Consider the following 14,393-nt stretch of genomic DNA (forward strand, 5'->3'; position numbering starts at 1 on the left):
TGGAGATGCCCTCTCTGCACCAGCACAGGCAGAGGAAGTGTCCACTCAGATGGCTGGTGGTCCACCGCAGCAAACCATGGAGCAAATCTCTTCTGACACCAGCAGGACCAGCTAACCCTGCATGTGTTTCCCTCCCCACAGATGTGCCGGCGAGTGTACAAAGGTATCCCGCTTCAGGTGCGAGGTCAGGTCTGGTCGCTTCTGCTGGATGTCGAGAAGATGAAGGAGGAGAACGACGGAAAATATGAGGTATGGGCTCTTCCTGGCGAAGACAACGGGAGCAAGGTGGTGGGGAAGCAGGTTTGGTGGGGCTTCACTGGTTGGAGCAAGTCAGACCTGTGACAGATGCAGGTGTCTCCATCTCCATCCGCATGGGCCAGGTGGAAATGGGGATTCCTATGGGGATGCTTTCAGGGGTGGGAGGCACAACCCAAGCCTTGCATCCTCCCTCTCAGGGTAGCAGCGTTCCAAGTGCCCTATGACATGCACTGCTGGTGGGGCCCAGTCCTGTCCATGAACTGCTGCAACCTCGGAGAAGGAAAGGCTGAAAATTAGTGAGGACTGAAAACGTAAAGGGGATAAACTCTATAGCACGTTAGCCAGCTGCTTTCCCTAGCGTGATGCTTCCATTTATTCTGCTGGAAGTCATGAGCAAAGATGCTTTCCTTAGGGAAAGATGCAGGGAAGAGGGAGAGGAAGCTTAGCAGAGGTACCACTCACAGTTCCCTGAGCTCCCTGGAGTGATGCAGAGAAGCCAGGAGTACCCTGAAGCAGGTAGATGCTGGGTGGGGGTACCCCAAGCTTGAAAATTTCACTCTGCGCATTTTGAAATGTGCAGCAAGGTCAGAAGCCTTAAACCAGCCGACAATGTATCGTTAGTCAAGAAACCCAATTAAGGCGGGGTGAAGGCAGTTTTTGCAAGCTTGTAGAGGATTTCTGAGCACGAGGTCCTGGCTTACAACTTAGATGTGCAGCTGGAAGTTGACTGGCAATGTTTGAAGAGCTTGGATTGAAGAGGCTTCTTTTATCTTCCGTCTTCAATCTTTTTATAACTGTCTTGAAAGTTTCTATTAAAAATCACTTATTTTCTCTGCAGACAGGAGAAAAGTCTGCCTTGCATTTCTTCCTCCCAGATGCATGCTGCAGGATTGGATTCCTCGGTGTAAAATAAGACATTTCTGTAGCATGCATTGAACAAGAACCCAAGTGACAGGGCTTGCTGTATTTTGTTATTTTTTTATTTCAGGCATCTCAGCTCCTTTACGCTGCCTATTTCCATAGGCAGTGTGTGCAAGCCCTTGGTTGATAATTAACTTATTTTCCAAACTTGTGTTATGATTTAGCTTGCATCATGTACTCAAGCAAGGATCAGGGTCATGGACACAGTTATATTTCAGAGGCAGGAGACTGTGTGCTGCTTCCAGCAGGTGTTTCTAAGAATCTCTGCCTATTAATGCCCAGGATGATGCTAATGCTCATTATAGTTAGTCAAGCGTAGATGTTAATAGTGAGATGCTGCTGGGAAGGAGTCACGTGCAGGGGCTTGGGGAAGGCAGGCTGGGCTCACAGCAGTAAGAAGAGATAACTAAGCTCTCCCAGCACGCAGATTCTTATCACGCTCCCTCCCTCAAAGCTGTGCTGTGCAGGCAGGGAAGCAATCCGAACAAATGAAAGTCCCGAGGAGTTTATCTGTGCTCCAGAGGGGTCTGTGATAAACAGGAGCTTCAGGGCTAATAGGCTTTGCTGGATGTAAACCCCCTACAAACTCATTTTAATCCTCCTCTTCTTTGCTGCCACCTGCCGCCAGTAATTAGCTCTCCTCTAATTCCTCTGGAAGAGGCTCCCTGCAGGTCCTGGATGAGGGGTTTTGCTTTCAAGAAGGACCAAGTCTCAGCCCTGGGTCCTGGAGGGGCTGGGTCCAAGGCCACCTCATTTCTCCCTGGGGCATGAACCATGGCACAAAAGCCTGGCTTTTGCGTGTGCCTTGAGTTTTGAGTGTGCTGCCTAGCATGTGCCAGGTGATTTATCTTTTTTTATACCCTCTGCTCCCTCTGTAGAGAAGTTGTCCCCTGCACCCAGGCTGATGGAGGAGCTACTTTTCCAGCCAAGCAGGATACCTTGCTCCCTGTGTCCATGTTGCCTCTAGAGTGATGCAATTAAAAAGCCTAGCACGGTTGCTTCTGAAGTGCTTTGTCTTATCCCAGCTGTCCTCCAAGTCCTCTCCGTGCAAGTCTCTGAGTCTTCCTCAAGGCCGTGGCAGCTCAGTTGTCCCTGATGCTGCAGGAGCCCGGAGGCTACCATGGAACGTGCAACACTTGGTTTCAACTTGGGTGTGATGCTCTGCCTCTCTGGGATTTTATAGCCACAACCGAGAGGGCTTGAGGAGAGCTGAGAAGGCAGCAGGAAAACGTGCTGGTCATGGGGCAGAGCAGAGGCATCCTGGCTTTTACCTGCTGCTTTGTAAAAGGTCTCTGGGATGGGACCTCCAGTTTCTCAGCCTCTGCTCTGCCACAGGCTTGCTCTCTTGTGGTGCTAATGAGCTTGGAGAAGCATCTGTGGAGCCCCCAGGTTACTTAAACAAGGGAAAAAAGAACAACTCATCCCGGGCTTCTTGCTTACCATCTACAGAATTAATAAAGCCTCCTGGGTGCATGGAGGTGACAAAGTGCTGTGCAACCTACCTGTTTTTCAGATGCAGTGATTTAAGACACCACCCCCACCCAAAGTAGGGTTTTTCATAGTCTTTGGGAGGTTTCTGTGTTGTTCTAGTAGGGAAAAGAAGAGGGCCTTTAGCAAGGAGGTTTGAACTGAAGTGACTCAGTGCATATGAATAGTCATCTTGTCTCAGGTAGTCTGCCAGCTTTATAGAGGGCAAGGAGCTATAGGATGCAGAGAGCACAGAATTTGCAGCAGGGAAATGGTATTGTTCATCAGATCTTCATTCCGTTGTCACTTTTATCCTCCCTTGTCTTGTGCAGGCAATAATTCAAAATAGCCCCTGCAGTGTTGCTTCTCTGTACAGCTGCTTTTGAGGTTGGAGTTAATATTCCCAAGATGCTGTGCCTGCCTTAAGTGTTGGCTGTGCGGGACACATTTGAGTGCTAATGACCTTTTGATGTTCCCTAGAGCTGATGTGGCCACCTCGGGAGGTCAACAGCAGCCTGGAGGCACCTTGTATCAGGCTGACAAGCATTTGTAGGATGGCAGCTGCTGGAGCAGATGATTAAGTATCTGTGCAGATGTGCTATTTTCTGTCTCCTGTGGTGAGCGAGGAGGGGTCCTGACACTGGACTCCAGGCAAGCTGGGCTTGCCGCTCATCTCCGCTGCCCCTAACCTGCCAGTGAATCTCAGGCTGCCTGAAGACAACCACAAAATGTATTTTATTAATGCAATTAGCCCTGGAGATACTAAAGAAGGAGGGCAATTGCATGATCACCAGTGGTATTTAAAGGCTGTGAGATGAGATGCTTGGCTATAGCATAATGGTCTTTGCCTGCACACACAGGGCTAAACAGTGGGTTACTAATAGGACTGCAGTGGGATTTGTCCAAGGAGCATCTTGAGCTTGGGACTCTGAGGGTGCAATTGGTTGAGGTGGGCTTAGATTTGGTTTGAATTTCCTTCCTTTGGCTGTGTGATGCTGCCTTAAATGATTAGCCAGCATGGGAGGAACATGGGGATTCTTGGTTTTGAGTTTAGCTTCTGTTCTGTACTCTGCCACTTTTGCAGCAGTCCCAGTGAATACCCCAGAACTGCTTTTCTATTGGAAACTGCTTAAACCTCTTCTGCAGTGGAAGTAGTAGATGGAGATCACTTCATAGAGTCCGCTGTCACAGTTTGGACTTCATTATGACTGAGCCTCTGAAAAGCTCAGGGACCTGGTGCTTACATCTACATACTGGTTATACAAGGGTATTGTTCCTTAAGCACCATCAGAGATCTCAATGCTTTATGACAGCCAGGCCGTGTACCTCAAAGAAATCAAAAGAAATCAGAGTGGAATTTAATTGTAAAGGGTTTAGATCCTGAAAACTCGGTATCTGCATTGGAAGATGGGCAAAGGTTGGATTGGCAGCTGCTGCTGTTGTAGCGTGTGAGGGTGGGGTCATCCTCTTCTCCCTGGGGCTGAGGATTCACCTCCAGGCTGCAGATCGTTGCTCAGTGCAAGATGGCAGTGTGCCCGAGTCGCTCTGCGATAGCTTTGTGCAGCTGACAAGCTGCCACTCCTGCTGTAAGGGAGCATGCCTGCTGGCTGCGGGGAGAGAGGTGTGGGCTGAGGTGGTGTCTGACTCCTTCCTCTTGTCTGCCCCTCTCCCTTCCAGCAAATGAAAGAACAAGCAAAGAGCCTTTCTTCGGAAATCAAGCAGATAGATTTAGACGTTAACCGCACCTTCCGAAACCACATCATGTTTCGGGATCGCTACGGAGTGAAGTGAGTACGGGAGGCTTCGTGTGGCTGTACAGGCATTGGTGCCGGTGGGTGTGTGTGGGATGAGCTGGATGGGGTGTACAGCAGCCCCCATGGCTCGGGGTGGCCACCAGCCCCCTGGCTCAGAGCAGCTCACAGGAGAGCAAAGCCATCTCTGCTTGCTCCACAAACCATTGGCGCATGGGACCACCCACAGATGGGGGGCTGCTGAATCTCTCATTGAACAGGTTCACTCTGGACCACGTTCAGCCCCAGTTCTTGAGCCAAGCATCAGTTTGTTGCAGTGCCTTGTCCCCCAGGGTACTAGCGTTGCAGTTGCAGAGGGCTTGGTTTGGGATGGCTGGGATGTTGGGGTGGGTCTGTTGGGAGCTGGGTGGGATGGGGTGTACGTGGCCTCCAGACAGTGTTTGCGAGATTTGACAAAGTGGCTTGGATGAGTCACACCTGGCTGCCCTACACAGACATACAGTCTGCGAGGAAGCATGCACTGCATATTTAAGTCCTTTAGCAAGGAGGGAAGAGAGAAAGGGGCCTACTAATTAAATGGTGGCAGTGCTTTCCCCCAGGAGGTATAATGCTTGATGCCTGGGTGGTTGCAAGTCTATTAAAAACCCACCACCGCTCCAAACCTGAAGAGCAGGTGTGTCGGCACGTGTGGGTATGTGCATGTCTCTCCAGGAGACCTGCTGATGGAGCAGGCTGGTTCAGCCCTCCTCTGCTGGGGCCACTGCTGACTGACTCCCCCGTGAAGGAAGAGGTCCCATCCCACCTGCCCATCAAGGTGCTTTCTGGTTCTGTAAGCCCTGCTCCTTGCAAAAGTCATAAGTACCAGTTGTCTGGGTGTTTTCAGAGCCTTTGCTCTCTGTGCATACGCATTGGTGGGCACAAGAAGCTGGAGACCTCGCAATCAGGTGTTTTAATATCCTTCTTTCTTTCCAGGCAACAGGCACTCTTCCATGTCCTGTCAGCATACTCGGTCTATAACACCGTAAGTAGTAAGTTAGTCCAGTTAAAGTGAATAGTGTTGTGCTTTTTATAAATATATCTCTATATAAAGCCTTTTAAAAAGCTTTATATACAATTACATATGTGTATACATGTAAGTGTGTGTATATATATATATACACACACGCACACACCCACATTTAGGCAGTGGTTATTCCTATTTTAAGTCCTAATACTGGTTTGTACCGACAGCTGCAAGACTCACAGGCAGCACAAGACTCTTTGCACAGTTGTTTCATTCCCTTGTTCATTCTGTCACCTGGTAAGTGACACCTGGCAGATGCTATTTGGGCGAGTATCAGCAAAGAACAAGGGACTGCCCTTTGTCTTTCCAGGCTGAAGGTCTGTCATGCTTCTGACTTCTTGTCATACACTGAATGGCATCCTTGTTGAAAACACTGATTTATTACAGCAAACCAGTCATTTTTAGCTGAAGGGCACAGGCAGAATAAGCCTAAATTAGCAGTTAAACCTACTGCCTTCATCTCCAGGAGAGGACAGTTACTCCAGAAGGCAGAGAAGATGCTCAGGGAGGGTAGTCAAGGAAACAAAGACCCTGCCTTCCCTCATAGCAGATAAATGCTTACCAGATTTCTTTATTCTTTAATTACTTCAGTGCTCATGTGGCTGAAGGAATCCAAACCAGTATCAGAACCACATGCTATTTATCATCCCATTCCTTATTCCTTGAAGTAGCTGCAGGCGCCTCTTATGTTGGAGTTTCTGTCCCTCACCCTCCAGGCTTGAGCAGGGCTGGTGGGGGGAGCAGCGTGGTGGGTGGCGTTGCCTGCAAGCCGCTCACCTCCTGCTAGAGGTCCTGCTAGAGCGGGTCCAGAGCAGAGTCACAAAAATGGTCAAAGGGCCGGAACACCTCTCCCATGAAGAAGGGCTGAGAGTTGGGGATGTTCAGCTTGGAGAACAGAAGGCTCTGGGGTTACCTTATTGTTGCTTTTCAATATATAAAGGGAGTTTATAAGACAGACAGACTTTTTACCAGAGCCTGTACTGACAGGACAAGGGGCAGTGGTTTTAAACTGAAAGAGGGTAGGTTTAGATTGGATATAAGGAAGACGTTTTTTACAATGACACTGGTGAGGCACTGGAACAGGTTGCCCAGAGAAGTTGTGGATGCTCCATCATTGAAAGTGTTCAAGGTCAGGTTGGATGGGACTTTGAGCAACCTGATCTAGTGAAAGATGTCTCTGCCCATGGCAGGGGGGTTGGATAAGATGATCATCAAAGGTTCCTTCCAACCCAGACCACTCTCTGAGTTAGTGACACGCTAGATGCTGTAGACATATGGGAGCTGTGAATTTGTGCACAATCGATAAAGACCTTGAAATGGGACAGACCTTGAAAGAGAGGAAAGAACAGGCAGCCTGACCTGCTTCTGCAGCATCATGGTGGAGTCTGACGGTATGGCAGCATGAGTGTTCCTCTTGGCTCTTGCAGGAAGTGAGCTACTGCCAAGGCATGAGCCAGATTGCAGCCATCCTCCTGATGTACTTAAACGAAGAGGACGCATTTTGGGCACTGGCGCAGCTGCTGACCAACCAGCGGCATGCCATGCACGGTAAGGCTGGGGTGGGATGCGGATGGGGCCTCTTGCAGCAGGAGGGAAGGCTGTTCAGGTTAGTCGGTAGAGCCTCGTTTCCCCTCACATACTTGCGTAGAGCAGGGAAGGCCTAATTGTGTGCCAATGCAAACCGACTATGGAGCTGAACTTTGCTTGTGGAGGCAGACAAGTTCATCAGAGAGAAATGTGGTTTATTGGCACTGAGCTTTAGCACTCAGTAATTAACACTCTCACAGAGGTGATATCTTCCCTGCGGAGTGCCTTGCCCTTGGCAATCAATTAACTCAAGGTTACGAGTTCTTAAGAAGTCTCACAGAAGTACTTCCAACAGCATCATGTAATGCCCCGTTTTTAGCGTGCCACAAGCTACGTGCCCTTGTGCTTTTTTGAAGGTGTAATTCTACAAAATGTGCTGTATTATTTTACTTCAGACACATTAAAGATCCTTTCATCTTACTTGTAGTTAGCAGTAATCTATGCGCAGAGGGGTATTTTATGAACAGAGGGCTAAGCCTTTTGGCTTGATATCTCTGGACAATCTTAAACGCGTGTCCTGCTAGATTACGGGGCACTGCACAAGCTTTTGTTCAAACATCTTCCGCTTTCCTCTGAACTGTGGGAAGCACGAACATGTGTTCGGAGAGGTCTTGGCCAAGCCAGGTGGGCAGGCAGTGGGGAGGTGAGTGGGTCTGCTCCGTGGGGCTGGGGTGAGGAGGACCGGCTGGGGCTGGGGCTGGGGCTGAGGGTGCTGTTGCTCATGCAGATGAGGTGAAAGGCAGGCTCTGGGAGGGATGCCAAGGGAGGCAGCTGGGCACGTTGTGGTCCAGCTGACTTCAACAGGCAACGCAAGGGGATAAGTTTCTAGCAAATTGGGCTGCCACCATGACTGCTCCAGAGCTTTTATGATTATTTTTTATTTCTCTCATCTTTTCTCATTAAGGTTTCTTCATTCCTGGATTCCCGAAGCTGCAGAGATTTCAAGCTCACCACGAGCAGATTTTAAGCAAACTCTTTCCCAAACTGAAGAAGCATATGGTATCTCTTTGCTATCAGTCTCCCCATACTAATACCGCATTTTAATGCTAAAGCAATTAGTGTAATGTTCTCCCAAACAGATGCACAACTGAACATATTTCTAACCATGTAGGACTGCTTCAGCCGCTAAGAGGCAAGCGTTTATTAAATGGAGTGCCTGAATCTCACTGAGATGAATGGTTATCATTTGCCTGCTACCATCATTAGTGTAGGGACTGCTGAAATCTGAAGGCTTCCTGAGGAAAGCAAGGCAGGAAGGCTCATGAAGCCTGCAGCAAAAGGAACTGTTGCATATGGCAGCAAAGCCTGAGGGGTGATGATGCTGGACTGGATTATTAGCCCCAAGTGCTTGCATTTAATGGCTTTGCTGTTGCTTAAAGACAAGAGGCATGTAAGATTTGCTGTGTGTTTTGTTGCTTGGGCATGTCCAGTTGTTTTTTTCTCCAGCAGATGGTACAAGCCCATGTGGTGGCTGGAGGAGCATCTGCAGGACACATCAGCTGCAGTCTAACGTCTAGGCGACTGTTTCGCAACACCTGCTCCCTTTTTTTATTTCCCCTTGTCCCCCCTTGCGTTTGCTGTAGACAGTTGCTATTCAGCGGCCAAACTTCTGAAGGTTTCTTATGCTCCCAAGGGACTCAGTGGCCTGGCTCCAGGGAAAGCTGTTTAGATTGCCATCATCTGCAACAGCTCTTGCTTCATGCTGCAAACAAACCATCCCTGGCCATATAAGTGAAACAGAGCCAGGACAGGTTTTCACTTAATTATAGTCATGGGGGTGGGGAAACCTGGGTGGGGAGGATGGGAATAACTCTCTGAAGGCTGCTCGTGCCTCCTGGGTCCCAAAGGCTCCCCAGGCTTGCAGGTGCCCATCACCAGCCAAAAGCAAAGACTGGAGCTGGCTGTTTCTTCCTGTCCCTGTCAGGAAAACGAAAGCTGTGCATGAGCGCTGTGCCAGGCACCACACAGGGATGGAAAAGTGATAGACTGGGGTGATGTTGGTGAGGTTTTTAAGAGTTTTCCTTAGCCTGTCAGGCCATCCTGCTCATGCAGCAGCCATGCCATGTTGAATGAGGTAGTGCTAGCAAAGCTGGCTTGACTGTGCAGGTCTGGATTTACCTGTGGGATACTTGAGGTTAATCATTTTTGTGGTGCTCTGAGAGGCTCACATGGGAATTACTATGGAAACAAAAATAGTAGTCTGCAAGGAGTGCATGGTTTAGGTTCCTGGAAGGTTTTTGTAAATCCCTGGGCTAGATATTAGGCCAGAAAAGCTTCTTCTAGAAATCCCTCTCCAAAGTTGTGGCTGCAGTCCGGCCACGTTGAGGATCAGGTTCAATGAATAACTTGGGGCAAAGGGCCAAAGCAGGGCTTCAACATTGGTATTTAAAGCAGGGACTTTGTTGGGAGACAAACTGCAGCCAGATCCTATACTCGGACCCCAGCATTAATAAGCCAAGCAACCGACCTCCCCAAAAGCCCTATGAGTTGCTTCAACCTCCAGCAGCCAGCCTGGTGAAACGTCTCTCTCTCTCTGCTGTCTCCTCCTAGGACAAGGAGCAGATGACTACGGGGATTTACACAACCAAGTGGTTCCTGCAGTGTTTCATTGATCGGGTGAGGATGCTCTGCAGGTTGTTTGCTGCTCTGCTGCTTGCATGCATAGTTAATCTGCCTGGTTTTTTGAAAAGTATCATAATTTGAAGAAGTTGTTAATATTTTATAAGGTGGGATATTATACACACTTTCATTAGGCAAAAAAATTAATGAGGGAGAAGCTAAAAATAACTGCATGTCACTGATGACAAGCCAATTCCTGCTTGCCTCATCACAAGCGGTTGCTGGGAGATGGCTCAGCAGCAGCAGTATAAGCTTCAAAGTCAGGAGAGATCTTTCTCTTGCCCACTGGCACTGCTGCAAAGGCAATTAACCTCCCTTTGGCTCTGGAAACAGTGTAGGGAGAAGAAGAGCTCCAGGCACAAACCTGAACAAATAGCTCTCTAGCAGCTGCAGGCAAAGGAGCGGGCTCAGCACTGGAGACACATGAAAGTGTGAGAAAATTACCCTGATTTGTCCAGAGCTAATTTGCCAGTCCTGAGCCAAGACTACTATATATTTAGGGGCAGCGTTGTGCTTGCACGCTTGATCGCAAGATCCAGACTTGCTAATGTTTAGGACATCTGTGTGTCCCCAGTCTCAGTTTTCTGCTGCCCCTTCTATAAAAGAGTGGATGACCTCTTTCCCTCAAGAGGGAACTCGCTGCTTTGCAGTCTGTCACTAAAAGCGGTGTAAAATGTAAAATCCTTTTAACTCCAGTAAGGTGGTGAAAGAACTGCAACAGCCAGCCGTGCCAAACTCCAGAGAGCAAGTGCAGCATCCTAAATATCAACTTAAATCTCACAGTAGAACTAGTATTAATTTCTCTGTTGGTGAGATGCCTTAAATCTTTGCTGGGAGAAGATGGGCTGCTGCATCACTTTGGCTATTGGTTCACTCCTGGTTGCAGAGGTTTTTCTAGCAGGCAGAAATAAGCCTGTGTATAAGGAAGACCACTTTTCTAGACACCAAAGGAGTGATTTTTTTAATGCTTAGTGAAGCACCATTTGGCCATAAACAGCCCTTCATCTGGTTGGGCAATTTGTATGGATAGAGGAGGGGTTTTGTGCACCCACAAGGCTGAAAGATGATGATACTCCATCCAGGGTAGGGGAATCCATGTGTGGAAACCTTCTCCTTTTTTGGCATTTGCGGCTGGGTTTTAAGTACTTTCCCGGTCACCCAAGGCTTTAAGGCAAAACCATAGATGTTAAAATACGGTTTCGTGTTATCAATGAATCCTGGACATCCAGTGCCTCACCCTGTTGTATATTTTGGTGCGAGGCAACACAGTGATGCCACTAACCTCTGTATTGTGGATGATCATGTAACCTATGATCATCCCATCAATCAGTGCTAGCAAGTGTGGTGCTGACGAGCTGGTTTATTGTTTATGTGTTTGAAACAGACCCCCTTCACCCTCACCTTGCGGCTGTGGGATATCTACATCCTGGAAGGAGAGCGGGTGCTGACGGCCATGGCTTACACCATCCTCAAACTGCACAAAAGTAAGGTCCCAGCACAGCACATCTCGTATAGCAGAGGTAGCACCATGCTGGGCCACCCTTGTGCTGCTGACCCAGAAAGCCTTGCTGGCCACCACCAGCCTGCTTGCTGCCCTGTGCTGGCCCCAAAAGGCACAGTCCTGTGCTGATGCTCCGGGGAGGAAACGAAATGACACAAGGTTTGAAATCCTGCACTCAGTGGATAGCAAACCCCACTGCTCCAAGCTGCACCAGCAGCTCCCAGCTGCTTCTTTCTGCATGCTGCACCCCACGTCTTTTATCAACACAGATTTAGGGGCAATACAGACAGCAACCCATCTGTCTGCAAAGCTCCATGTGGCAGTTCAGCTGAAAAGGCTGTAGAGGGAGAAGTAAACCCATGAATATACTTCTAAAATGACCAAAACCTGGTTTTCTTACATAATATTAAGGCAGTGATGTTTCTACCTTGAGATCTTTGAGACTTTGAACCCCTCCACTCCTATAAGCTAGCAGCTTTGCTTTGTTGCCCTGTTAAGTCTTTAATGTGGGACAAGAGTGATGCTGATATTGCATGCTGGCAACCTTTGGCTCAGTGGCATTTATAGGATTGTATGTGTTGGCTTCTGCAAACAGCCACCCTGCTCTTCCTTCAGTTGAATGAAGAACAGGCTATCCAGAAATACATCTTCAAGTATCCCATTTGTTTGCAAAGACTGGGAAATTGGCAGTCAGGCAGAAGTTTCAGCCTGACTTTGAAATCCTCTCTCCTCCCTGAGGAATGTGGTGTGGATCGGCATTCCTGCCTGCATCCCATCCTTGTCTGCATCCCTGGCATGGGTGAGCATCCCTGTCTGCATCCCTGCCTGCTGGCTAGTGCAGTTTGGCATCCCTGGCTGGCAGTGGCGGCTGCCGGTAGTGGCTGTTCAGTCTGACACTCAGGGTCTGTCTCATGGAGCTTTTCCTCCTCCTAGAGGTATTGGTGAGAACTTCCAGAAACGGCCTAAAACATGCATCCTCGTCAGCACATGTCCCAGCCCCACCATTGTCCTGCCATTGCTGAGCTACTGCCCAGAGGTGGCATGGATATGTAAATGTATCGACAAGCCTGAGCAACAGTGGGAAGGTGGGAGAGAGACAAAAACATTCAGGCTGTCCCATCCTGGAGTGGGAACAGCAGCAGAATCCCAAATGAAACCAAAGCAATGCAACCAATGCTCATGCTACCCTGCAATTTGGCTGTGCCACTACCATTACTCCTTTCTACTGCCCCCCAGAGCGCTTGCTGAAGATGTCACTAGAAGATTTACGGGAATTTCTGCAGGAGAAAATTGCTGCTTCCTTGCAGTACGAGGACGATGCTGTCATCGAGCAGCTGCAGGTGTCGATGACTGAGCTGCGCAAGATGAAATTTGACCTCCCCCCACCAGGTGGGTAGAGGGGAAGGTGGGCAGCCCAGTGGGAAAGGTCAGTGGTACCCGTGTCCCCTGGTAGCAGAGCATCCCTTTGGTGTGGCTGGGAGCCGGGGCAGCCCAGAAGGGCTGGCACCCTCTGGGTGCAGCATCTGCCTTCCCCACGGTCAGGGCATGCCAGATGCAAAAACAAACTAATGCACAGTTTGGGGTTTATCTTGTTTTCTCTGTTTCCAATGCAGCAAAGCCTGAGGAGTACCCACGGAAACCCCTGGGCCTGGAGCTCTCCCTCAACCCAGTAGCCTTGAAAGGCAATGTGGCAGCCAATGGCCAGAATGGCCAGGTGGGCGAGCACCACCCGGACAAGGAGCCCCATCCCCACAGAGGTCCTGGGGCGCCGGGAGAAACAACGGTGGTGGAGGAGAGGACTCCCACCCTCCAGGGTGAAGCAGCTGAAGCAACGAACATCAACCTGCATCCTTCTGGTGAGGGGCCACCGGGAGAGAAGGGTTGGGTGGAGCCCACCAAGGACAGGCAGCCGCCGTTTCTTTTGAAGGCAAATGAAATGCAGGCCCATCACCACCTCCTGCCTCCAGAGCAGCCTCTTCTCGTTCCCAGCCATGCCATGGTGGATCATGAGTCGGTCTCCCTCCCCGCCCCAGCCAAGCATGGCTCCTCGGACTCCTCTCTACAAAACACACCAAGTCCTCCTGACTCAAGCACCGCTGAGCTTTCTGCTACGGACCACGCGGTATGGCAGCCAAATCCTGCTGCCCAGACGGTGGAAGAACAAGCATCTTCCATCTGCAAAGAGAAAGCACTTGATGCACCCCCTCATCCTCTGCCGGGCAGCTGGCAGCAGCTCTCCAGTGCATCGCAGCATGACGGGTCCCCCGAGAGCAAGCACGGGGAGGAGATGGCTGAGAAACGCTGCAGAGCGGCGCTGCTGAACAAAACAGACTGGAAGCGCTTGGCATCCAAAGCTGCATCTACAGGGGAGCTTGCCAACCTGCAGCAGAATGGGCCAGGGAGCCCCACCAGCCCCACGCACTGGCTGGAGGGCTTGGGGACACTGCCCGCACAGGGCCTGGCTGGTGGCAGCGTGCCCATCCTGTCTGGTAGCGAGTCGGAGGCAGAAGGGCTGGGTGGGGGCTGCCCCTTCCAGCAGTCGCCATCCCCCGCGGTGGAGGGGAACAGCCCCTACACCATTATCAAAACCACCACTCCCCTCCACCTGGCCCATGCAACAGAGCAGGACTTCTCAAACAGAAAGCAGGTGGCATTGCCTCTGCTGGAGACTGGACGTCCCCTGCCTGCCACCCCCACGGCACCACCTCTTGTGCTGGGCCCAGAGGAGGTAGATGCCCAAAAAAGCCTCCAGAAACCATTAAACGCACTGAAAGCCCCCCGACCCCCCCTGAGCCCTAAACCAAAATTACCACCACAGGTTGCCAAATCCCGCTCAGAGAACAGTTTCCTTTCAGGCTCTCCTCCCCTGGCAAAGCTGCCCAAATCGGTGACGTTTTAGTGCAGATGGGGGGAGGCAAGGGAGAGGAAACGGGTGCTGGAGCAGCACCCACATCCCGTTTTTGGGACCTCCCCCTTCAGCAGGGCTGTGTCGAGGTGACAGCACAGCAGCCATCACCTGTCGAGCTGTGCTTTGGTACGAGCGCCCGGCGAGGCGATGGAGCGGTGACCGCCGGCGCCAGGAGGCACCAGCAAATTGGTTTTGCTTCTTTCCTATGGACGAATTGGAAAGCGCTTTCATTTTTTGTTTCATCGAAGCTCCCCAGGCCTCGTTGCGTGTCAGGGGAGAGGCAGAGCTGGTGAATGTGTTGCGTGTTTTCTTCTGCTC

General features: G+C 50.3%; 1 protein-coding gene across 1 annotated transcript in view; it reads left to right on the top strand.

Annotated features, from left to right (window-relative positions):
• The window catches only part of LOC141465917 (uncharacterized), a 32,000-nt gene extending 17,934 nt beyond the window's left edge, over positions 1-14,066 (top strand). Inside the window, exons 6-14 of the mRNA XM_074149602.1 lie at positions 142-249; positions 4,324-4,433; positions 5,370-5,418; positions 6,888-7,008; positions 7,952-8,046; positions 9,598-9,663; positions 11,051-11,150; positions 12,404-12,556; positions 12,781-14,066. Of these exons, the coding sequence (XP_074005703.1) occupies positions 142-249; positions 4,324-4,433; positions 5,370-5,418; positions 6,888-7,008; positions 7,952-8,046; positions 9,598-9,663; positions 11,051-11,150; positions 12,404-12,556; positions 12,781-14,066 (2,088 nt within the window). The remainder of the gene's footprint in view (positions 1-141; positions 250-4,323; positions 4,434-5,369; positions 5,419-6,887; positions 7,009-7,951; positions 8,047-9,597; positions 9,664-11,050; positions 11,151-12,403; positions 12,557-12,780) is intronic.
• Positions 14,067-14,393: the final 327 nt, after the last annotated feature.

The sequence above is a fragment of the Numenius arquata genome, chromosome 6 (genome assembly GCF_964106895.1).
Source record: "Numenius arquata chromosome 6, bNumArq3.hap1.1, whole genome shotgun sequence".
In the NCBI taxonomy this organism is placed as follows: domain Eukaryota; kingdom Metazoa; phylum Chordata; class Aves; order Charadriiformes; family Scolopacidae; genus Numenius; species Numenius arquata.